The 24,487-nt window shown below is 38.5% G+C and overlaps 1 protein-coding gene across 1 annotated transcript in view; it reads right to left on the bottom strand.

Moving 5' to 3' along the window:
* Positions 1-496: 496 nt before the first annotated feature.
* Positions 497-24,487, bottom strand: part of TY2 (thioredoxin Y2) — a 67,975-nt gene continuing 43,984 nt past the window's right edge. Inside the window, exons 2-5 of the mRNA XM_089418115.1 lie at positions 19,873-19,961; positions 1,250-1,322; positions 1,063-1,167; positions 497-927 (exon numbers count right to left, since the gene is read on the bottom strand). Of these exons, the coding sequence (XP_089274241.1) occupies positions 862-927; positions 1,063-1,167; positions 1,250-1,322; positions 19,873-19,961 (333 nt within the window). The 3' untranslated portion in view covers positions 497-861. The remainder of the gene's footprint in view (positions 928-1,062; positions 1,168-1,249; positions 1,323-19,872; positions 19,962-24,487) is intronic.

Below are 24,487 nucleotides of genomic sequence, written 5' to 3'. Positions count from 1 at the left end.
AGAATTCAGAATATTTGGTCCAAAAAGGAGGTTCCTCTTTCTTAGAAGAAAGGAAGTGGAGATGAGCATGGTGTCAAAATGTTACTAAAGAGATGCGATAATGCAATACTTGATAATCATCAAGGTAATTACTTCTTTATCAAATTCCCATTTTATAGTATGAGTTTGTGCACGCATCAATATGTGAATGTAAGAAAATTAATATACTTTGCCAAATTCCTATTTTATATAGTATGAGTGTGTCCATCAATATGTGAATGTAAGAAATTTATCGTACTTTGCCAAATTCCCATTTTATTGTATGAGTGCGTGCACGCGCATCAACATGTGAATGTAAGAAAGTTATTGTACTTTGCCAAAGATGCGCTACAGGCATAATGAATATGCCCAGTCACCATAGATAATAGAATGCAAATGTTGATGTCGTAATGATGCTATAGCAACAACGGGACGCGAACATCTTGCCCCAAACTAGAGTATAATAATGGCTTCATAGTGGAAAAAATAAAATAACTTGGAGCAGTATGCTTAAATAAAAAGAAATAAGTGATATATGAAGGAATCAAGGTTGATGATATTCTTAATTGTCCTCCGAAGTAACATATGAAGCATTTTTCAAAACAAAAAAGTGGTTTAAGATGATGTAAGTTTGGGCATAATGTCGCAACACTTGCAAGATTTAAAGCATATCTTGCTGTTCAAGAGCATGTAGTCTATTTTTCCTATATTTCTATGTCAATGAAGTACATTGCAGATGTCAAAAATTTCAGATACCCAGTTCTATTTTATGTCAATGATGCTCTTGAAGAAAAAAAGAAATTAATTAAACCTCTACTTCCAAGACAAATATTCAAATGTGTTCTATTTAGCTACTTGAAGAAGTTTTTCAATACGTTCAATAAGTTGATTTGCAGGTATAGCCCCTTCCTGCAAGCACAAGAGCAATAAAGTTACGACCTTGTGAAAGAGAAAACTATTCAAAAATATAGAAGACCTTAGTTGACATTAACAGAATGTTGACAAAATTTATAATAGTAATTAAGGAATGGCTTGGGCACACACAAGTCGATCAAACGGCTGCCCATTTCTGAATAAAATGAAAGTGGGTAATGCCTGTACACCATACCGACTAGCAACGTTTGGATACTTTTCTGTATCAATTTTTACCTGCAAAGAAAGCAAAGACGTCAGTAAAGCTCCAAGATATGTGCAGGAAAGAACATTGTGTGTTTTAACCGATTGAACTCACCACACGAATCTTATCTTTCATTCTGCGACCAACATCTTCCAAAATGGGGACCATATATTGACAGGGGCCACACCTTCAAAAATCACACATTGTGTTTAGTGTCTTAGTCGGATATCTATCCCAGAGACGATGCAAGCATGCATGAAAACTTTAATGTCATGATGGTGGGCCGAAACTTCACAGATTGCATAATACATCAATTTTAAGTTTTAATTGCTACACTCATTGTTTAAACAGGAAAGTTCACTGACAGTGCAAACAAATTATTTTAATTCACATCCTTCACCTCTCGATTTGAATATACAGGCAAACAATTGACAATTAAATCTCAAAATCCAAAGTCTTCGTGCCAAGAGCTTATATGCAGGTTTATGCCACACAAAATACCTGTCCATATGCATCTCCTTTATATTGGGCTATTGAACTTTCTGAATTTTCCTCGTGGAATTGTGTGGAACATTTATTCAAGATATTTATTCTCATTTGTTTTTGAGATTGTCTACTGAAAGATTTAAGTCTCGTAGATTTTTGCCTTCGACAATTTTTATGGCTGGGCGTTGAAGAATGCTAGTAAATTTTGAGTTTGCATCTTTAATAAACTAAAGGTCCATGCACTGGACTGTAATGCTCACTTGCAGAAGCACATACACTGCAAAACTTCCAGACAATATAAAAGGAAATCAAACACCCTAAAGCCATGGCAAGATTTTGTGTTGCAGACTTAATCTTGGGTAACTTCTCATCAATTACCTTATTCACCGAACTAATTTTAAGAAAGACAATCCAATCTGAATATTAATTCAGGATCTTTGCATTAGTTTCAATTTGAAGTATCGAGTGTAATCCTGTTTTCCTATTAATTGGAATGATCCCACGGTTTTTCTTGTCCATTCTTACGCGTTCCTCCTCCCTGTTGGGTTTGAGATTTAAAAGCAAATACACTCAAAACATATATCAAGAAAGGGACATCGGGAGTTTACACTCAAGAAACCCCCGAGTGGGATATTCTATTCAATCATTCATTACCCATGTGTGTTTCAATTGTACAATAGGTCCCTTCATATAGGATAGGTGATCATAACAATATGTCATAATAAGATACTCAATTCAACCATCTCTATAACTATCTCGAATAATTTCTCCCTAAATCTCTCAACTGATTTTATGAAATCCTCGTTCCTAACTTCTCTCATTGTCATCATCTTTCATTCATACATGTAAACGTTATTTGTGGTCTACTTCATATAATTTAGACATATTGATCAAAGTAGGAGTTGATCCTTCATGGTTCCCCCATATAATTTAGACATATTGATCAAAAGTAGGAGTTGATCCTTCATAGTTCCCCCTTAATGAATACTTGTGATTTCAATAATCAATGATCATCCTCCATCTCATCCACTAGTGATTTCAAGTTTCAACGTTCTATTTGTTGAGAGCCAAATCAAAAGGATTGCTGGACTGCTACAAAGAACTCTGTAATCTGCAAACTGGAGTCTACTTTTCAGTTAGTCCAGAAACATCTAAACCCGGGTCTGACATGCACCTTAGGGCAGTAAGGCTTGAGGTTAACTACGTCAAGTTCCAGTATTTAAGTCGACCATTTATGAGAAATTGACATACACATCCTCTAGCATTGCAACCTTAAAGATGCATCATGCTAGAACCTGGTTCAGATGGGTCTGGGCCAGTAGCCATTTCAATCTACATGCATCCAATGCATCATCTAGATTCAATGCACCATTACACAGGCACATGTATGCATATGAAGAGTCGTCCCCACCCCAACCTGGGCTGTAAGAATGCACCTCAATTCTCTTGGTACAGTAAAAGACTGTAAGCACAAATTCGATGTTACAATCCCACCTAAATGAGGACCACCCTCTTGTTTAATTGAATCTTCATATGAATTTTGTCAAACTTGACCAACTTAGGCAGTAAGTCAATAAATTTAATTGTGGAATGGTTGTTATCTTCCCCACCCAGGTTCAAATCCCCGGTAGTGACATGATGAGCTATAATTCCTTGATTAATATTGTTGTAATGGCTTGATGCATATGAATATTGTTATATTGGCTTCGAGCCTTCTGAACTCTTAAGTTAGTATACTTGTGGGCTGGCCTAGTACCAGCAATCTCACTCTAACCCTCAGGCTGAGAGGGAGGCAGATTTCTTTCCTCGAAAAAAAAATATATATATATTGCACTCTAGCCATCCTGTGAATGCATCCCCCATCCCAAATCTAGTGCATCCCCGGCCCTGTAAATATATATATATATATATATATATATGTTGTGCATATCACATTAAAGGATTAAATTAAAACAAACTATAAAGCATGTCAAAGAAAAATTCTATGTTCATATGTATTTATATATGTATGTAGCTATATATATTATGAGAGTTTTAATAGAATTAAAAATAAAAATATTTTTATAGAGAGAGATTCAAATTTATATGTAATATAAATAATATTATAAATAACCAGTATAGATTCATCTTAACTCCTTATCTACCAAGTGTCAAGAGGGGTATCAAATCTCTTGAGATGCAAACCATTCTCAAATTTTGCGCTCAAAAAGAAGTTTGCATCTTGAAAGGTTTGATCCCTCTCTGCACTTCATAGATTAGTAGTTAAGATGGATCTATTCTGGTTTCATACTTGAAAATTACAATATGATTGAATGGATATAACAGAAATAAAGATATTCTTGAAGCATATTCCACTATTCTTCACATCTTTTGACATGTCCCATCTAACTAGTCCAGGGAGGCATTACTTCCAGTCAGAGTTCTTACAGACAATGGTAGTCTCCAAGATGTAGCATTACTTAGAAGGTCTACCCACCTGAATAATATGTACAAGGACTCACAGATAAAGAGGATACCTGAGGCTATATTCAACAAAGTGCAACCCAATTCAGCATAGGAGATAGGAGAACCTCATAGCTTTCTGAGTCATTCTCCAATCTTGTGGTTTCCTTATTCTGCTGTAAAATTATGATGCACATTCCTTTCCAAAAATATATGTTCCTCTTGGGTATGAACTCCTCTTGGGTATTTACTCTTGTGCATAGTAAATGTGAAGAACATGGGCACAACATTTGGGTGAAAACCTGGAAGGCTTACTTAATGTGTGCAGGGATTCTGAGAGGTAATTGATAAGGGAAGCATGGACTAGATGTGGAATATGTGAATCAAACAGATCAGAGGGGTCTTTGCGGGGCAATGATATGTTAAGTGATATTTGAGCAACCAAAAACAATTTGAGACAATGATTTAAGAGATTATCCATTAAACCAGAATTGCCATGGCCATATAGCTTTATTAAATGTTTATTATGGGCGAACCATTGAAAATAGGCTTCTCAAGTTGATGTTACAAACAAAAATTGAGTGCTCTGAGCCCCCATAGTGTATGGTTTGATTGAACCATAGTTATAGCTAATATGAATTGACTATATATATATATATATATATATATATATATTTGGCACGAGGAGACACATCCCTAGGATGAGTAGAGCGCACCTCCAAAAAAATTTGGGGACAATGGGTTGGGGAGAGCAATAATATTTATATATATATATATATATGAAAAGAATATTAAAAATTTAGAATACACCATTGTAGTTGCTTCAATCTTGTAAACATAGCAAGCTATACTATATAGTATTATGCACCACCCTTACACTTTCCAGTTATAAAAAGCTTGACCAATTCAAAAAAGGGCCGAGTGACATTCTATTATTGGTTGTTGGAAATGAGCAAAATGCAATTTAGATTTAGGAAACTTAAGTGTAACTATTTGCAATTTGCAATAAGGTCCATGAAGGGTCTATGAGACAGAGAATTGTCTCTATAGCAGTTATTCTTCCTCATTTCTTGTTATTGATGATTATGTTAAAACATAAAAAGAATTTCCTTCTCAATAGGTTTTGCAGACTTTTACAACTGTGTTGAAAACCACTATAAAACACTTTGGTTCTGTAAAGAGATTAAATTCATATATCAGATTAAGAAGGCGATTGAATAGGAATTTATTCAAACATTTAGTACCCAATCCAAGTCACTACTATCTGATTGTTTTCACGATGCTTGAGGTTGGGATGGTGGAAGCATTTAGACTTTGAATAACTCCTAGAAACCCATGTACAACATGTAAATGCTGACATGAGCCAAAAAATGTGAAGAAGAAAAGCACTAATGTCATCTCCCTTCTCAAACACATTTGTAACAGGGTGTTGCTACACAATTTTTGCACAATTTTGGCTAAGGAAGAGAACCCATCATTTTCGACTTACGGATTTTGGAGGCAATTCGACTTAATTTGGTTGCTAATGGAAGGGGCCACCCACATGGGAATTTGAAATGGCCCATTCAAATAGCTTGGAGGGAAAGTTGAATAGGTGGATAGAGGCCCACGTGAGGCAAGGGAGGCCCAAGGAGTTATAAGGAGGGAGCAGCTCTCATTTTGGGATTCATTCATACATCTTGCAAACAAAATCACTTCACTGTTCACTCTGCTATTTAGCTGAGTCAACCAGCTGTTTAGCCACGAATCTCTCAAGCGGGAGATTCAACCTCTACTTCAAGGGACCATCCGTGCCCGCCCTAGAGAGGCAATTCTACAAGGATTTCAGGAGTTTCGGGGCAGTGACATAGCACCACCAACCAACGCAGAGCAAGGAGTGCGTATTTCTGGGCAGCCAGGAAACACGCAGAGGGAGATTGAGGCAAGCAGAGATCTGATTGCTTGTACGGGAGTTGGGAAGCTGAGGTAGCAGCATTAGACCAGCGTTCTTGCTAGATTTTACAGCGAGCTAAGCCAGTGTTCCAGCAATTCGAACTACTGGGCTGGGGGATAGTGCAGAGGCCACACAGCAGATTTTCGTGGTACTTGGGAGCAGCTGAGTTGTGCTAAGAGATCATTCGAGGAGTCAAGGATTAGATAGCACGGGTGAACTCAGTGTTTTGTTTTGGAGAAGTTTTCAGGTGGATTTACAGGCAGTTTCCAGCAAGTCAAAATTCGCAGCTAGAGCTGAGGTGAGGCTCCAGGGGGTCGAAAATCAAAAGTCTAAACCAGCCAAAATCCTTTCTGGATTTTTGACAAGGATCCCAAATATAAAGTTTCATAATTTTCTGAGCACCGGAGATGGGGTTTTAAGCCGTATCTTTGCAGTATACAGTGCAGAATTGCTGGGGATTGAATAGTGCCTTTGGGGGTCGATTTTGGGGAGTCCAAATCGGGCCAAACCATTTCTTGGTTTTTGTGGGTTTTGGCCAAGGAGTCTCGGGTTAAAAGCATATAAATTTCTAGGCAGTTTCAGTGCACCTTCCAGCCATTCGAACTTCAGCAGAGCAGCTCAATGCAGATTGGTGCAACAGATGGGCAACCTTCAGCTCAGCCATTTTCCTACCCGGGTTTGGTCCTACTTGTCCTTTCAGACAAGCCCAAGTGCACCATTCCATTATCTATTGTATTTGACTTGCAGAAATATAATAAAATGGCTCAGAAGTTCTCCATTTGCAGCTTTTATATGGGTGTTTGTTGAATATTTCGTTTTTGTAATTTGTTGCATGTATTATTTGCTTGTTATCACTTGTATTCCTATTAAGGATCATTACAGTGGTATCAAAGCATGATCTTGGCCCAGCTATGGGAAATTAGCCAGAAGATCATGGAAGCTTTGGGTATGAGTGCACAGTGACGAGTGAAACCGGAGACAAACCCATGGCTCAAGGGAAATCTAGTATGCAGAAATTTTGGGGTAGAATTCATTAGGACGATGAGAGGTTGGCCCAGTTGAGGAGGGTGACAAACCAAACCCATCCCCACCCTTACAACAAAGACGTTAGAGGTGACCAAGCTATGGGGGTGCAGCCATCTACATCGTGTGGGGAAAGTCGACCAGATCAGGGCACTAGATCTCCTGAAAAGGAGCAGACTGGACAAAGACGGTTAGAGGGTGAGACCAAGGGGCGCTTTTGTTGGTAGAGACCTAGCTTTAGATATCAGGAGCTTGAGGAGGAAGTTGAGCATGATGTTGAGAACCCATAGGATGGTGAGGAGCACATCGATATCCCTGGTGTGGCGCAAGAGTCACCTTTATTAGAGACCTCTTTGATAGTCCCAGTTGACACCCTGGTGGAGAGGATAAAACCTACTCGCATAGAGCCATTTCTTGAGGAGGTGCCATCCCTGGATGAGATGCCAACAGTTGCTGAGGTATCTGGAGCTGTCGTAAAGTTTACATGTGATAGATGCCCACGACAGTTCCATCAGTTCCAGGCCGACCTTCTAGCATTAAAAAGGAAGGTTGCGTTAGTGCGAGAAGCGATTCTGCAGCAGAACGAGGAGCTGGAAGGCATGAGAGCAATTTGTGCCGAGTCCACGGCCAAATTAACTCACATTAGGGAGCAGTTGGATTCCCTACTGGTGCAGCTAGAGTGCACGTTGGAGCATGAGAGCAGCCCTCTTCAGGCATACATAGATGTGGTTGGCAGCACGGTTAGGTTACCTTGGCCCATTGGACAGAGGGAGACAGAGCTACCTAGTCAGATTGTATGTATTGACTAGGATAGCGAAATGAGACGACCTGAGTTGCATAGGGTGCAACACTCGCATGTTGGGGTTGTTCTATGTGCAGGAGTTTGTGCATTCGATCCCTCTCTTGGGGTTTGGGTGGCGAGAGATTCTAAGTTGTACCCAGTGGTGTGGACTATGGAGATGGTAGTGGACCCAGGTGGAGCTCAGCAAGAGTTTCCAAACACTGGGGATGCTGGAAGCCCCGACTGGCATTGGGATCCGGGAGGGACCACCTATCATTTCCCATGTATGCCGGTCGACTACAATCAGGACGGTGCAGTTGACCTAGCAATTGAGCATGCACATTCGCTAGGGGAGCCTCGGTCAGCACCAATGGCCGACCATTTTATGGACAGACTCGTTTGGTTTTCTTGGTATGGCATTTGTACACGGGATCATTTTGTGATCAGCATACTCTGGCAGGAGTTTGTCAAAGGAGGTGGCATTGTCAAGCCACCAAATGGTGCCTTGCATGGAGTTGGGGGCTCTTCACTTTTGTAGGAGCGGAGCAGTAGTGGCATCATTGCTGACACACAGGGAGAGTCACTTCTCGGATCCCTCAGGGGGGGCTTTGGAGGGAAGATCCATTCATCGACGGCGATAATGATGCGATGGTAGAGGTGATGATATTGATCGGGTGTGGCCTGGCACGTAGAGACATAGCTCTAGGCCATCATATCCAGGGATGTGTGGTCTACAGGTGGGAATGGAGATGCGTGGTGGTGTGATGTAGTGTGTTGGACTGCGTTGCGGAGTGGGAGTGCCTCACATCACGGTGAGTACATGCTGGGAGTGACAGGTGCAGTGACACAGGTAGGAAGCAGGACGATACAGGATGGCATAGCTACATCCGAGGGTATCCAGCAGTGTAGAGGAGTAGGTCGTGTGTACAGTGGCATGTCCAAGAGTACTGGGATAATCGTGGTATGCAGAGGCGTATGGTGCTGCACAACAAGGTCTTGGAGTGTTGCCTCCAAGGACACCCATGGACAGAGATACCAGGCATACCTTTGGGTGTAGTTCACCCAAGATCGATGGGGACACAGATGAGTGATACTTGATGGTATCGACGAAACTCACATTCCTAACCCTCTTCTACGTCACTTACAGGAACGAACGATCTGGTTGTTGTCCTTTGACACTCTAGGCATGAGCAACAGAGGACGGGGAGCTCACCCAAGATATTTGGATGACACTTGGTGCGATAGAGTGGAGACTTCTCGACGGGGGCATCAAGTCAGTGCGCAAGTTGACAACCACAGATCGAGGGATGAGGTGATCACCGACAAGGATGGCATATCATTCATCACTGATCCTATGCCTGGGGAGCTGGTCACAAGGGAGACATGTTTCACTCTTTCCACATGGCATGTCTGGACCATGCATGAACAAAGGATACAGTGTATGGTTGAGATAGTTGTCTAGTATGTATCTGGGTTCCTGACATTATATCGACACATTCTCCAGGGGGCAGGTAGCCAAACCAATGGCGATGATTGGCAGGAGCAAGATGGAACGACATACACTGAATCGATCGCACGTCTCAAATACTCATCTATTAGTTGCATTTAGGGGGTAGCTATTTGGCACACATGGTTTCCAGTAGTCATCAGTACTAAACAGTGGCAGGCACCAGAAAGTTTAGCATGCCTCAGATTAGTTCATGATGTATGGAGCCTATATATGGGTGGCATGCAAGGACTAGAGATGAGGGCCAAAGGGATTCCATCGGTTGTCAGGGCTATGCTGCAGTAGGTCTGCTTATGGGATGCAGGGATTCAGTTGATTGATAGATCACTCGTGATGAGCAGAGTCATGGCAGAGAGTGATATAGTTTGCTCTTGGGATGACACATGGGGGTTCAAAGAGGGTTTCATCATATGGAGAGGCAGAGATTCTTTATTGTTGCACAGGTTCGTAGTTAGATTTGGATGGGTAGGCCTTGGTGCCATGGAGATGCCCAAGCAGGATGTGTCTCGCCTTTTTCAGTATTCCACCATCAAGTTCCAAGAGAGGAGGATACTGTCTGCGCACGATGGGGAGTATGACATAGTCAGAGTAGCGCAGCGTCAACATGGTGGCACCACTCCGGGACTAGCAAGGAACTGTGGCGTCATAGCTCTTCACAACTCAATAACCTTTAGGGATGCATCGGCTACTGCAAGGGGAGATCATACAGATCTTCCATTGGGCTTTAGCGAGTCACTGATGGAGCAAGGGACTTCTGGTACTTGCACCGGGCAGGATAATGAGTGGAGCGAGGGGAGCTTCATCTTGGACAAGATGGCTTGGGATCCTGGTATTGAAGGATTCTTTTATATTAGGATAGTGCTGAGGTCAAGGATGATTTAGTGGCACATCTGGGACCCTGGCACATGTTGCAGTGACAGTGGGGAGCAACAGTTAGAGAGGATGCTCATTTAGGCATTACTTGAAGACAAGCGATTTTTGGAGCGTTGGAAGAACTTGCCAGATGAGGATGCCACTTGGAAGGTGAGAATATATTGGAGCACACATCTTTGAGGTTGCTTGAGGGCAAGCAACATTTGGGAGGGGAGGATAGTCATGTCCCTTCTCAAACACATTTGTAACAGGGTATTGCTACACATTTTTGCACAATTTTAGCTAAGGAAGAGAACCCATCATTTTCAACTTAGGGACTTAGGAGGCAATTCGTATTAATTTGGTTGCTAGTGGAATGTGGGGGCCACCCACATGGGAATTCAAATTGGCCCATTCAAATAGCTTGGAGGGAAAGTCAAATAGGTGGATGGAGGGGCCCACATGAGGCAAGGGAGGCCCAAGGAGTTATGAGGGAGCAGCTCTCATTTTGGGATTCATTCATACATCTTGCAAACAAAATTACTTGACTGTTCACTCTGTTATTTAGTTGAGTCAACCAGTTGTTTAGCCACGAATCTCTCTCAAGTGGGAGATTCAACCTTTGCTTCAGGGGACCATCTGTGCCCGCCCTAGAGAGGCAATTCTACAAGGATTTCAAGAGTTCCGGGGCAGTGACATAGCACCACCAACCAGTGTAGAGCAAGAAGTGTGTATTTTTGGGTAGCCAAGAAACACACAAAGGGAGATTGAGGCAAGCAGAGATCTGATTGCTTGTCCGAGAGTTGGGGAGTTGAGGTAGCAGCATTAGACCAACGTTCTTGCTGGATTTTACAGCGAGCATTCCAGCAATTCGAACTGCTGGGCTGGGGGACAACACAGAGGCCACACAGCAGATTTTCGTGATACTTGGGAGTAGCTGAGTTGGGCCAAGAGATCATTCGGGGAGTCAGGGATTGGATAGCACAGGTGAACTCAGTATTTTGGAGAACTTTCCAGGTGGATTTACAAGCAGTTTCTAGCAAGTCGAAATTGGCAAGTAGAGCTGAGGTAAGGCTCCAAGGGGGTTGAAAATTAGAAGTCTAAACCAAGCCAAAATCCCTTCTAGGTTTTTATGGGTTTTTGACAAGAATCCTAAATATAAAGTTTCATAATTTTTTGAGAACCGGAGGTGGGGTTTTAAGCCGTATATTTGCAGCATACAGTGTAGAATTGTTGGGGATTGAATAGTGCTTTTGGGGGTCGATTTTGGGGAGTCCAAATCAGGCCAAACCATTTCTGGGTTTTTGGCCAAGGAGTCCAGGGTTAAAAGCATATAAATTTATGGGCAGTTTCAGTGCACCTTCTAACCATTCGAACTTCAGAGCAGTAGTTTCTAGGCAGCGCAGTGCAGATTGGTCCAACAGCTAAGCAGCCTTCAGCTCAGCCATTTTCCTACCTGGGTTTGGTCTTGCTTGTCCTTTCAGACAAGACCAGGTGCACCATTCCATCATCTATTGTATTTGACTTGTAGAAATATAATAAAATGGCTCAGAGGTTCTCCATTTGCAGCGTTTATATGGGTGTTTCTTGAATATTTCGTTTTTGTAATTTGTTGTATGTATTATTTGCTTGTTATCACTTTTATTCCTATTAAGGATCATTACAAATAACGACAAGGATCAGTCCTTTGAAATGTTGCATTTCTTGTTTTCTTAACATGGAGACTTTACTTCTTGTAATGTTGTTGCTGAAAGTACAATATTTAAATCGCCAAAAACTCAAATTGAAACCCATCATACAAAACTCATGTTTTGAGCTGCAACTTGTACAACAAATTTAGATCCACTGCAATACAAAAATAATGGATGGTTAACATGATCACATTGCCCAATTATCAATGTCTATAATTGTCAAAAATGCCCAAAAGTCTCAGAAATCTTCCTGGAAAATCCTTGAAATCTATCTGGAACATTGTCGAAATTTGCCCAAAACATCTTGGGGACAACCAAGAAGTCCCCGAGTTCCCGATGAAGTCCCCAGTTGTTTGGGGATGTTTCCTAAGGGTCCATAAGTCCACAAAACATGGGAACGTTGGATTTTTTTTAGGGGAACGGATCTTTGTGTAACATATATATATATATATATATATATATATATATATATATATATATATATGTAACGAACAAAGTTCGTATACGCAGCTATATACTCAGAAGATCTGATATATGTAAATATCCATGATATGACAAATAATATATTATATAAGAAATGTACTAAAGATGTGGATAATAATGATTACAAATGAGAATCCCATATATATACCTAGGTAGGTACCCTTTCACGAATGGTCACGTCCTTTAGAGACATGCCTCTTCAATACTAATCACTAGTTAATGTTCACTAATTAATCGTTACTATATTTACATTATTTTTATATAAATTATATTCATAACAGTGCTTTCCTCTTCAAAAAAGCTTTGTCCTCAAAGCTTATTGCTAACAAGGCATGTCATTTGTTTCTTTGTCTTGCATCTTCCGAAATTCTTCGAGTTTTCATCTTCGTTGATACAAGATGATAAGATCATTGGAGTGATAAATAAAATTGTTGAACTGAGAAGGGATTTGACCATCCTAAATTAATCTTTTGTGGAACCTTGCAGTTACTAGAAACTTGTGATGAATTGTTATCACAGGACCGGATTGCATAAACTTCAATATTCCTTGGAACATAAGTTTGTTGTTTATGTTTTGAGTGATATAGATATGTCGACTGATTTAGATGTTTGTTCTTGTGATTCAAATGTCGATAAGGAGTGTTTTTGGTTTGACTTTCCTTTATCATAAGTATGGCAGTGTCCTGATTTTCTTCAGGTGTTGATGTTGTTGAGTTGGCTATTGAATCATCACTTAGAATTTCCATCATTTGAATGCAACATCTGAATATGTTTTTCCTTCCACTGGTTTTTCATTTTCTTGAGTTGTGATATTGATTGGATCGGTGTTCATATCTTTTTCTTCAACTTGGACTAAAGACTTTGACACTTCTTTCGTGATAAATTCTTCTAATTTGTTGTTCAATGATTTCTTATCATTTTTAAGTTTCTTAATTTGAGTGAGTAGACTCTGATTATGATTTTTGAGATGTAAGAGTTCCTCATTTTTTGAGTCAACTTTATTTTGGCATTCAAGTTTCTCATCTTTTAAACACCTGATTTGTTCTGATAATTTTTTATGAAGGTTCTTTAAGCTTAAATTTTGCTCTTCTTTCTCTAATAGACTTTCGTATAGCTTTTTATCAGAACTTTCATTTTCTTGTTCTAACTTGTGCTTCTTAGTTTTACACTCTCTGACTTGTGCAAGTAGTTTCTGGATATGATCTTTTAAACGAGATTTTTCTTCCTTTTTATTGGATATGACCTCGTCAAGCTCTTTTTCCTTCTCCGATATTGTGTTTTGATTCTTTTGAGGCATCAATTTCGTAACATCTTTAAAGTCTTCTGATGAGGGCATTATCGATTCTAACTTCATTGTCATGTCTCGGAATGTGATCATCTTTCCCTTATAAGAAAACATCAAATTTTTTTTCTTTATGTTTAACATGAACGTACCCAATTCTTTAAACCAAGGTCAACCAAGAATTATGTCAACCTCTCTATCATACATAGTTACAACACAAAATTGAGATATGTACTCATAATGATCTACTGTCACTTGTAAATCATTAATTTCATATCTTTTTTTTGCCTACATTGGCATCTGAAATTAATAGGTGATTTGTCAGATTAATATTTATGTAATTTTCGTCGTTACTTGTACTGATAACGATATTAACTTTTTTCCCTTGAATATTCCCTTTTAATGTAAGTAACTTGTGATGTGTGATTAAAATACCCTTATAGGAAAATCGTTCTTCCTTTATTTCCGAATTAGACTTTATTCTTTTCTCGTGAGTCATAGATTCCACTTTGCTTGTCAATTTGAACTTCGGTTTTAACAGTAAACCCTTTTTTATAAACCCCTGAAACTTTATTAATTTAATTTTTATTTTATTTTTTTTCTAATATATCTTTTTTTTTTAATATATTTTCTCCTTTGTAATCTCTTTTTTTTTCAATATATACTCTCTACCTTAAACCTTCCTTACATATATATAAAGAGAATTCTCTTTAATTCTTTGTACTTTATATAATAACCTTCCCCTTCACTTATGATTTCACACAATTATATTCAAACTTATTGTTTGACCACTTAATATTATAGTCATATATGTTGTTTAATGAAGACGACTTATAATGGAGAATTGGAGTCCAATATTTAATCGTAATTTTTTACGGTCACCCTTGTCTAGCACTTTCTTCCTCGTAACAGTGAAACATAGGCGCAACAAGGTTTACACTGACGCTAAGCAGATGGAGCACGATCGTACGGACGCGTCTATTTGCAAATATATGTAATTGTACAGACCCATCTAATTGCCAGTCAACTTGCAGAGCGGTCTATTGTTGTACGAACGCGTTAGAAGATTAATTGCAAGGGAAAAAAATGGTTGATGGCGGCACTCGATGGTATACTGGTGGTCATGGCTGCCACTGTGGGTATAGTGGTGGTCGGATTTGAGAACGGGTGGTTGACGGTGTGTGGCAGCAGTGGATGGCTGCCAAATTCGAGAACGGTAGAAGTGGTGGCTTCTACAGGGGTCGTCGCTTAACAGCGATGCAAATGTCGCGTGAATCAAATGCAGCGGCGCTAGAATACTACAGGGCAACGGGAAGACGTCGGGCAGTTGCTGCAATGGCATTCAGCATCGTTGGCAGCAGCTTGGCCCGGTTCTGTGTGCATCGGTTGTGCAATGCGGACGACATGGCTGCGAGCAGCGGTCAACTTGCCAGGTAAAGTCGTCTCTTTTTTTTTCATTTTACTTTATTTATTTATTTATTTCCCCTTTTTATTTATATTTTTTATAATTTTTTTATTGCCTTTCTTTTTATTTAACTTTTTTCTTTATATATTTTTCTCTTTTTTTTAATGATCCTTTTATATCTTTTTTGGTTTAAATCTCTTCTTTTTCTTTTTATAACTTTCTCTTTCTTTTTTTTTCCTTTTCTTTTTTTAAATATTTTTTTCTCTTTTATGGCCAAGGGCTTGAATGACGAAATTGGCGAAATGGAGAAACTCCAAAAACTATGCAACGAATGCTTCAATCGCAACGACACGAAGTTGACGGAGACTTAATGGCCAAAGGCCAAGATTGGAGAACGTGGCTCTAATACCAATGTAACAAACAAGGTTCGTATACGCATCAATATACTCAAAAGATCGGATATATATAAATATCCATGATAAGACAAATAATATATTATATAATAAATGTACTAAAGATATGAGATGATGATGATTACGAATGAGGGTCCTATATATATACCTACGTAGGTACCCTTTCAAGAATGGTCACGTCCTGTAGAGACATGTCTCTTCAATACTAATCACTAATTAATGTTCACTAATTATTCATTACTCTATTTAAATTATATATATATATATGGTCTTTATATGGTTATTAATTAAATTTAAACATGAATGCTAGAAATATCATGGTTATGAATATGAATCATCGTTATCTAAATTCCTTTTAATGTAATATGCATATTATGAATTTTTTACAAAAAATATATATATATATATATAATTTTATTAATAAAAACAAATTGCAATATAACAAATTGAATTCAATTGACTTGTTATTTTTATTATTACTTTCATTACTTTTTTAATTGAGCCATTTTATTATTATTATTTTACGATCTAACGCTTCACTACGACGTCTCCTCCATAATGGAGATGACATTTATTTTATATTTTCTTTTAATTTAATTTTAGATCTAACGCCTCGTTGATCTAACACTACTCTACAACATCTCCCCCGTACTAGCCTGTAGAGTGTTGAAAATAGTAGCAAGTGGAAGGTCTTCTCTGGCTCGTGCCTTAGCTGGAAAGACCACGAGTTGTCCTTCTTTGACCATGGAGTGAATTCATGGATATGGTGAGCTTATTTCCAATTTGCAGGAATAACTTCATGAGTTCATGTGTAGTGTTGGAGGATCAGTGATGTGGTCCCTTCTTTGTTAGAAATATGAAAGAGAGCCAGAGATTATTTTCACAACACAAATCACACCACCTTGTATTTTATTGATCTCAAGGGTTACATATTTACAGTATCTAGATCAATGACAATGACACATCTAGATAGCTATTACAACTCACACATAGGAAACTAGATACTTCTATATTGACACCTTGGGACTCATAATGCCAACCACATATGACATGGAAGCATTACTTCCAACACCCTCCCTTAATGCTTACATGTAGAAAATATAAAAAAACACACATTACAACAATAAATAAATCTTTGTCATATTTGTTTGATATGGTCATCATCAACACCCATATCCACTCTCGAATCTCGCAAACGCCGCTCTTTCACCACCACATCTTCAAGTTGTCACTTGACCTCCATTTAAAACGTAACCGCCTCTGACCATCGTTGATGAACTTTGCAGAATTGACGCTTCTCAACCTCCCGGAGCGCAACGGGTCAGTCTCAATACTGAACCATCCTATGGAATTGCCACCATCTGTGAATCCACGGCCCTTTGCAGCCTTCATCAGTTATCTAGGATAGCATTATGGATACAAAATGTCTTCAGCAGACAATTCTACAACTTGACCTTATAAAATAACCTGTACTGACGCTCCCGGAGCATGACAGGTCACACCAGCTTGACCTTATTAAGAACTACCTGTGACTAATGCTCCTGGAGAATGACAAGTCACATTAGTCTGTTAATTAATTGGCCTGTTCTTTGTGGTTCTGCATCATTTGATTCTTGCACATAAAAATTGTACCATTAAAATTTCTACCAACAACTCTTATTTTTTTAATAAATAATATATCACCACCACTATCTTTAAAGAAAATCTGCTCATGAGTGAAACTGAATATGTAGCTGACCGACAAAACCTCTACAACATTGGATCCTTTTTTTTCACTAGCAACGGCTCGACTTCAATGCGATAGCTTAAATTCACCCACCTCGGATTTTCTTAAATCAAGCCAATGTATCATATTATTGATATGCTTCTTTGTTGTGTCGTACCTGATGAGCTCCTGGATGAAAGCCATAGCTAAGCTTCACAATGAATCCCATAGAAGACTTTTTTCCCATGAAAATCAACTTCGAAAATAAAAAATTAATAAACCTTTTTTTTTCACGTGAAGACTTCCCCAATAAAATATGTCTCAAACCAATAAATAACCTTCACTTATTCAACTTTAAAATAAGGATATAACGTTTTCACCAAAGCATTGTAAAGAAACTTGACCAACTTATTATTTATGTCGCTGCCTTTTGAAGAAAAAAAATATCAAGAGCATTTTATCCTCCACCAATTTGCAATTTGGCCATCGTTGGGCTCAAACTCTGCACAAGCTACCGTCCGAGCTCCTTAACAACAAGCAAAGAGGTAAATCTGATATCAGATCTAAATCTGCATCGCATAACAATCTCCTCATACAACTTGCTCGTAGTGCTCTGAAGCGATCCCCCAATGATTAACTTTTCCCTCACGCAGGCAAGCAAATGGCGGTCTCCCACGCAACTCCAAAGTGATTTCGCCATTTTGAAGAGCAGGACGGAGCAGAGACAGGCGGGATCGATGGAGAATTTGTGGATCGGTGTTGATGTAGCCAGCTGAGACGGGAGTGTGTGTTCTGAGCAACCTTCATGCATAGCGCCAGGGTCAACGCAGATCTTCTTAAGGGATTTTTTTTGTAAGCATTGCAGGGAGCAGATCCAGGCCTATCGACTTCTGATCTAGTGATGCACTGGGTACAAAACTCGTCTGGGTAGGCTCTTTCGCCCACTTAAATACTGTGCTACACTTGGCGAGTTGTCTTCTCCCAATCCGCAGCTCCAATCTGTAATTAATTTCTTTAGACTTCAACAGCGTCTTTTAATAGCAATGAACACACCCAAAAGTATTGCTTTGGATCTAGATCTACACACAAATAAATCTACATACTGAAACACTAAAATCAAACACTCAACACTCAACTAATTTATATACATAGGATTAATAAACTCAAGGCTCTCTCACATCCTCCTGGCCTTCGCATAAGGGAATCAAGCCAACATGTTAGAAATATGAAAGAGAGCCAGAGATTATTTTCACAACACAAATCACACCACCTTGTATTTTATTGATCTCAAGGGTTACATATTTATAGTATCTAGATCAATGACAATGACACATCTAGATAGCTATTACAACTCACACATAGGAAACTAGATACTTCTAGATTGACACCTTGGGACTCATGATGCCAACCACATATGACATGGAAGCATTACTTCCAACATTCTTCAATTTGACTACAGGGTCGAGTGGCAATTCGCGTTTAGAAAGGATGAGTTGGGAACTTTAGTTATTGATTGAAGGAAGGACGAGTTATAACTCCAGTGATGATTGGAGAGAGAACCAGTTTGACTCAGCTAACTAGTCAATCACAACTCAAGTTTTAAATTTGTAACTTGCCTATTATAGAATGGATTGAATCCATAAAAGAAGGACGAAGGCACAAAGATTATTCAGTTGTTGAGTGCATGAGTTTGTATGAAAGCTCTTTGCTTGTGGTGTGCGTAGCCTTGAGGAGCAAAAATGCATGGGTTTATTGAGCAGATTTGCGCAAGGATTTAGGGGTTGCATCCTAAATAATGGGAGAGCAAGTGCACACAAAAATAGGAGCTATTTGTGCTACAAAATAGGAGATTGTGTGCGTAAGGAAATAGGCCCTAATACTCTAGGAAATAGGGCTGCTACTGCGCAAAGGATTAAGAGTAGGAATTGTGAGATTTGCAAGGTGAGTCCCAGCTAATATGACAGATTTCCTTGTAAAATATTCAAATGCTCAAGCTCAATCAATAAAATATTACAACAAAGAAAGTAGGTTTTCCCATTTGGGTTCCCTGTGTAAACAAGTGTGTCAATTTGTGTGATTGTGTTTTTATCTGTGATTATATTACGCTGCTTATCAGTTAAGAAAATTTGTATCTTAGTGAAAGTGAATTTGGTTTCAGTTTTCAGATATTCATCTAATTAGTTGCAGAATTTCTTGGAAAATTAACATAGAGCGCCTCTTGGCACAATAAGAGTGATTCACTAGTTGGTACTTTGTTCTAGGATCATCACCATTACCTATTTTTTTAAATATATTTGCTTCCTTAGGTGGAATTATTACAATAACCAATACTCATGCTCTTAGGCCGTCATCAATAGTTTTGATTTTTTCCAGACTAAGTATTGGTTATGCAAAAACATTTCTCTGTGAAACATATCATAGCCCAACTACTTGCTCTAGGCTCTATGCCATGCCCACAAAACATTGAATTGCATGCTGTTTATCTGCATGTGTAAAAGGAAATGGAGAAAGAGAGAATGAGGAGACCTTAATCCTAGGCATTAGCCCAAATTTGATAATGATGGATTGTAATCAAAACAGTTTCTCACATAAAGAACTGACTATTTTCTACTAATATGCAGTACTGAAAATGTAATTCATACAATGAAAGGGCAAGTTAGTCAATCAGAATAAACTTCAAGAATACACCTATTAAATCCTTCATGCTTACCAAAAGAAGAACAGGAGTTCTTACCAGGTTGCATAAAAATCAACCAAGACTGGCTGATCTGATTTTTGAAGCATGTCATCAAATGATGAGAATGTCTGTTTTGCCGCTTGCACCTACTTAAACATGATGGCAGAAGCAGAACTGAACAACATTAGATCATATTATTCAACTCATCCATAAACTTGAAAAATACAAACTCCAAACCCCACATCTAACTAGATCAAAATAGGGAAAATTGTGTGGCCTCACATCAACCAACATATTAGATTACATTTTGCAACTTACTCTGCATAGTGTTCAGGTTGAAGAAACCAGATTGAATATCTCACAAGGAAGGTTTCAGATTCATTCTTTATGAACAGGAATTTAAATACTAGTACTCTAAGCAGTCATGGGTTTCTGAAGGAAGATGAAACGTGATACTTGAACTAATTCTTGAAAGAAATCAAGTCCTTTGCATGAATACTTCTTTGAGGTCCACTTGAAAGTTTACATTTAAATTTCCATACTGAAACAGGTTTCCTTTTACAAAGAAACAAATATGATTTTGAGACACATTGTGGGACCTTTATTGCTAGTTCCTGCCATTTATGTATACTTTCAAACCCACGGTGCAGGAACTGCACCCCCATGCTCCCTTCCCCACCAGCCCCCTGGTCTGGAGTCCGGAACCTCACTCCAGACAGGACCGCCATAGGACCCTCCTCCAGTCCATGGTTCCAAAATTCGGGACCGTGGTCCCTTGCAAATAAGATGCTCCCTGGTTCTGTATTGCTATGTTTTGGCTATGTAATGATCTGGAACATATCATGATGATAAATGAAGGTGAACAGCCTAAAAGGTGAGCAAAACTTCTTGCATTCTTGGCACCTAAATTCATCTGAAGTTTGATGTCCAGGCTCAAGTTTAATATTTCTGGACTGAGTTCATCACTATGGTATGACATGTCACCTTAACACTGCCCATTACACATGATCACATCATCCAATGAAGCATTGAGTAACTTAACATACTGTTTCATCTGGTTTTCGGGGTCTTAACTAAGAACCCTGTTACTACACCATTTATGATGAGTATGTGAATGCTGTTGTCATTTCTTTGGTCCTAACCTATGTGCAAACATGCATGTTTCCATATATTTTGCAACTAATTTGGTATTTTGGATGTTATTTTTTAATATAAATGCAACATACACATACATACATACATATATATACTAAGTCACAGGACACCTCCTTAGGGGTTCCATGTCCTGTATTTCGCTTGTCAGACACAATACAACCCATAAAATGTGTCCTAAAATCAGGACACATGTTTGGGCTGTGTCGGACACGTGCCCTAACATGTCCTAACTTTAGGACACATGTCCCACTAAAATCCCAACATAAAAAGTGTCGCATCTTGATTTTTCTTCATTTTTTCTGTCAATTTCGTGTATGTTCGTTAGGCATTAGCCAACATAGATCTTAATGACCCAATGCTAGAGCCAGTGACTTTTGATGATGTGTCTCTTGAAGGGTCATCCCACACCAACAAATGCAGTAGGAGATCTTGGATTGGGCATAAAGGAGGAGGATGGAGCAGAGTCAAATGGCAGTGGTAGTGATGGTGATTATGACATGGAGGACTTGGACTATTGATAGAGTCATGACTAGTGAGTCATGACCAGTACCACTGACGAGCTATGATATTCCTACCTATTTTGTATCTACTCTATTTTGTATTTTCCAGTGGCATTCCCTCGGTATCTATGTAATACATTTTGATTTTGATGACTTAATGAAAAATCTGCAATTTATGGTTTTAATATCTAAGTTCTACTTCTAAATTTCTAGTTTTATTTTATCAATCATGATATTTCTAAATTTCTAGTTTCTTATGTGCTTGAACAATTGTTAATAACATGAACAATGAACATTGAACTGTGAACATCATTGATGTAGTAAATTAATAAACTAGTTCTAAAATTGTAAATACTAAATTAGTAAATTACTAAATAGATATCATCATGATTCATATCTGTAGATGTTCTAATTTCTAAAAAATATGGATCAGACACTATATATATATATATATATATATATATATATATATATATAATGTGTCACATGTGTCCTATTTCCTAGGTCATTGTGTCTCGTGTCGAATACTCGTATTTACGTGTCCTTTGTGTCCTCGTGTCATGTGACTTAATATATATACATATATGCTTCTAGGACACTTCACTCCAAAGGATATTTGGAAAATGATGTTGTTGATGCTCCTGTTCTCAAAAATGCTTTTGCTTTGCTCCCACTTTATGCAACCTTGTTTTGAACACTAGCAGCCTTTGGTCATCCTCATGTGCATAACTTTGCACTATTACACCATAGTATTTCATTGTTTCAAGGTTTCCCATCATTATTTTTAGCTAATTTATTTAGAAACCCCTGTAGCATGTGGCAATTCATCTGCAGCCCACACTCCTGATAACTAGGGTTTGAAACAAAATATCACAATGTTAACTTTGGTAAGTAAAAGGAGTTTTTGTTAATGTACAGAGAGTAAAAAAATCACAATTTCACTCGTTTCCTTAGTTTCAGGGTTTGAACGTATACCTTTTCAACAAAATCTAAAATTGTTATGCTAACCAAGATCTTCTAGGTTATGCAAAAGAAGAATATCTTTAACAATCAGAGTCGTCATTCTGAGTGTGATCTCTTACAACAAATCAAAATATATGTATCATGGATCGTTAACGGCATAATCTTAATATAACTTTTAGTCTTCAAGCTACACACACACATATATTAACTTGGGATGAAACCACTGGAAACCCCGGAGTATTCCCCACATTTCGTGGATGGTAAACCAAGTAAATTGTTGGCCTTAATTATGGGGCCTCACCCCAAGGGAATCCAAGAGAGTCAAATCCATGATCAGCAATAACTAGCAACAATATCAAAGAACTTCACATCTGGCTCTAGACCACTTGAACTAACCCTTGTGGCTATATGTGTGTATGTGTGTATGTGTGTGTGTGTAAACATTCATACATACATACATACATATGCATGTTTGTATGTATGTGTGTATGTAATAATGTACGCATACATACATACATAGTTGAAAAATGTATATCGTCAAACCTCATCCAAACCTCATTGGAAAATTCAAACTCAAATTGAATTTAATCATTACCAAGCCCAAACTCAAATTTGAACCATGTGACTTAGTCAGCTATAGCTTTGATCAATCAAAAGTGGAGGAGGTGCAAACCCTAGAAAGTTGAAACCCAAGAGATAAACATTGAGGAAAAAAACATAGAGAATTTGGAGGAAGACCCTAGAAAAGAGCCACATGAACCACAATTGAACCACTCTCCTCCAAAAGGTTGTCCAAAATCAGTGCCTGGAAGGGGAGCATGGTATTACATCTAACAAATAAGGGATCACTCTGCCCGCATCCTACCCCATAATTGAGACCATAAAAACAAAGCACAAGGATCCAAAACCAAACTACACGTGGCCAAATGACAAATGAAAGAAACGTGTGCACTACCAAATTTCAAGAAGGAAATGAAGAAGCAATCCACCAAAGCAGCTTTGTTCCATTTATATATGTGGTTATTGGTGGTTTTGAAAGGGTTGTAATTTGTTACTAACCTACCAATGGATGCATCATATGTGGCCCATAATACTTACTATGGAGAAACATACAGGGATAAATGACAATGTGGGACACCTTGTCAAAGCGGTGTTAGAACTTGGAAGAGAAAAAAATTGTTTGTAGTTTTTGTACCTTATTCAATGGATGGATTTATTTGACATAGGAAGATGCTAGATTTGTATGCTGAAAATATTTCAAAGCTTCATTTGCTTTGAAGGCAAAGCAACTCAAGGAGAGGGAATTGTTATGGCTCCTACAGATAATGTATTGTAGGAATCGACATTTACATTCTTTGTTAATTACATGGTAATCGGTACTCTTTTAGGATGCTTTTTATTTATAATTGCAACAAGCATGTCCTTCCCCATTATGGGAACATTACAATCAACTGTAGTCGACTTACAATAGGAATATAGTTGTAGCCAACTTACAATAGGAATATGCACATTCTCCACACTTGAAAGCACTTTGGGTGAGACGCAATGACTAGGGGGTATCTATTCTGTCAATGTCGACCAGTGATTGCACTTGGCCCTGTTGTCGCCTAAGATGCACACCTAGATTAATGTGGGAAAAGTCTTCAACCCCACAAGGTGTGGTCTTTAAGGTGCAATGCTCAGAGAAGGGGTTGTCACCTATTCCCAACTCTCTTCGTTTAGGTTCTCTCCTAGCTAAACCAAGGGGGGTGGTCCCTAAAGATGATTCTAAGAAGAAAACTTGCTAAGGATAACAAGCTCTAGGAGATTAATGATGTTAATTGAATTAGTTAAGGCTTCACCAATTTAGCAACTTGAATTAGATCTTAAGATTAGATTGATTAGCAAGTATGAACAATTAAGAGCATATAACAATCAACAATTTAGATAAATCAATTATGTTCACTAGATATCTTGCAAGACAAATATGGTTAGACCAGTGCCAAATATACTTGCAAGAAATATATGCTCACAAATGAATCAACAATACTTGCAAATGAGATATATCAAGAAAA

This window comes from Pinus tabuliformis, chromosome 3_2 (assembly GCF_031772625.1).
Source record: "Pinus tabuliformis cultivar Carrire ecotype Pingquan chromosome 3_2, CPIR1, whole genome shotgun sequence".
Lineage (NCBI taxonomy): Eukaryota > Viridiplantae > Streptophyta > Pinopsida > Pinales > Pinaceae > Pinus > Pinus tabuliformis.
Note: the sequence above shows the minus strand (reverse complement) of the source record. Positions and strands in the feature narration are given on the sequence as shown.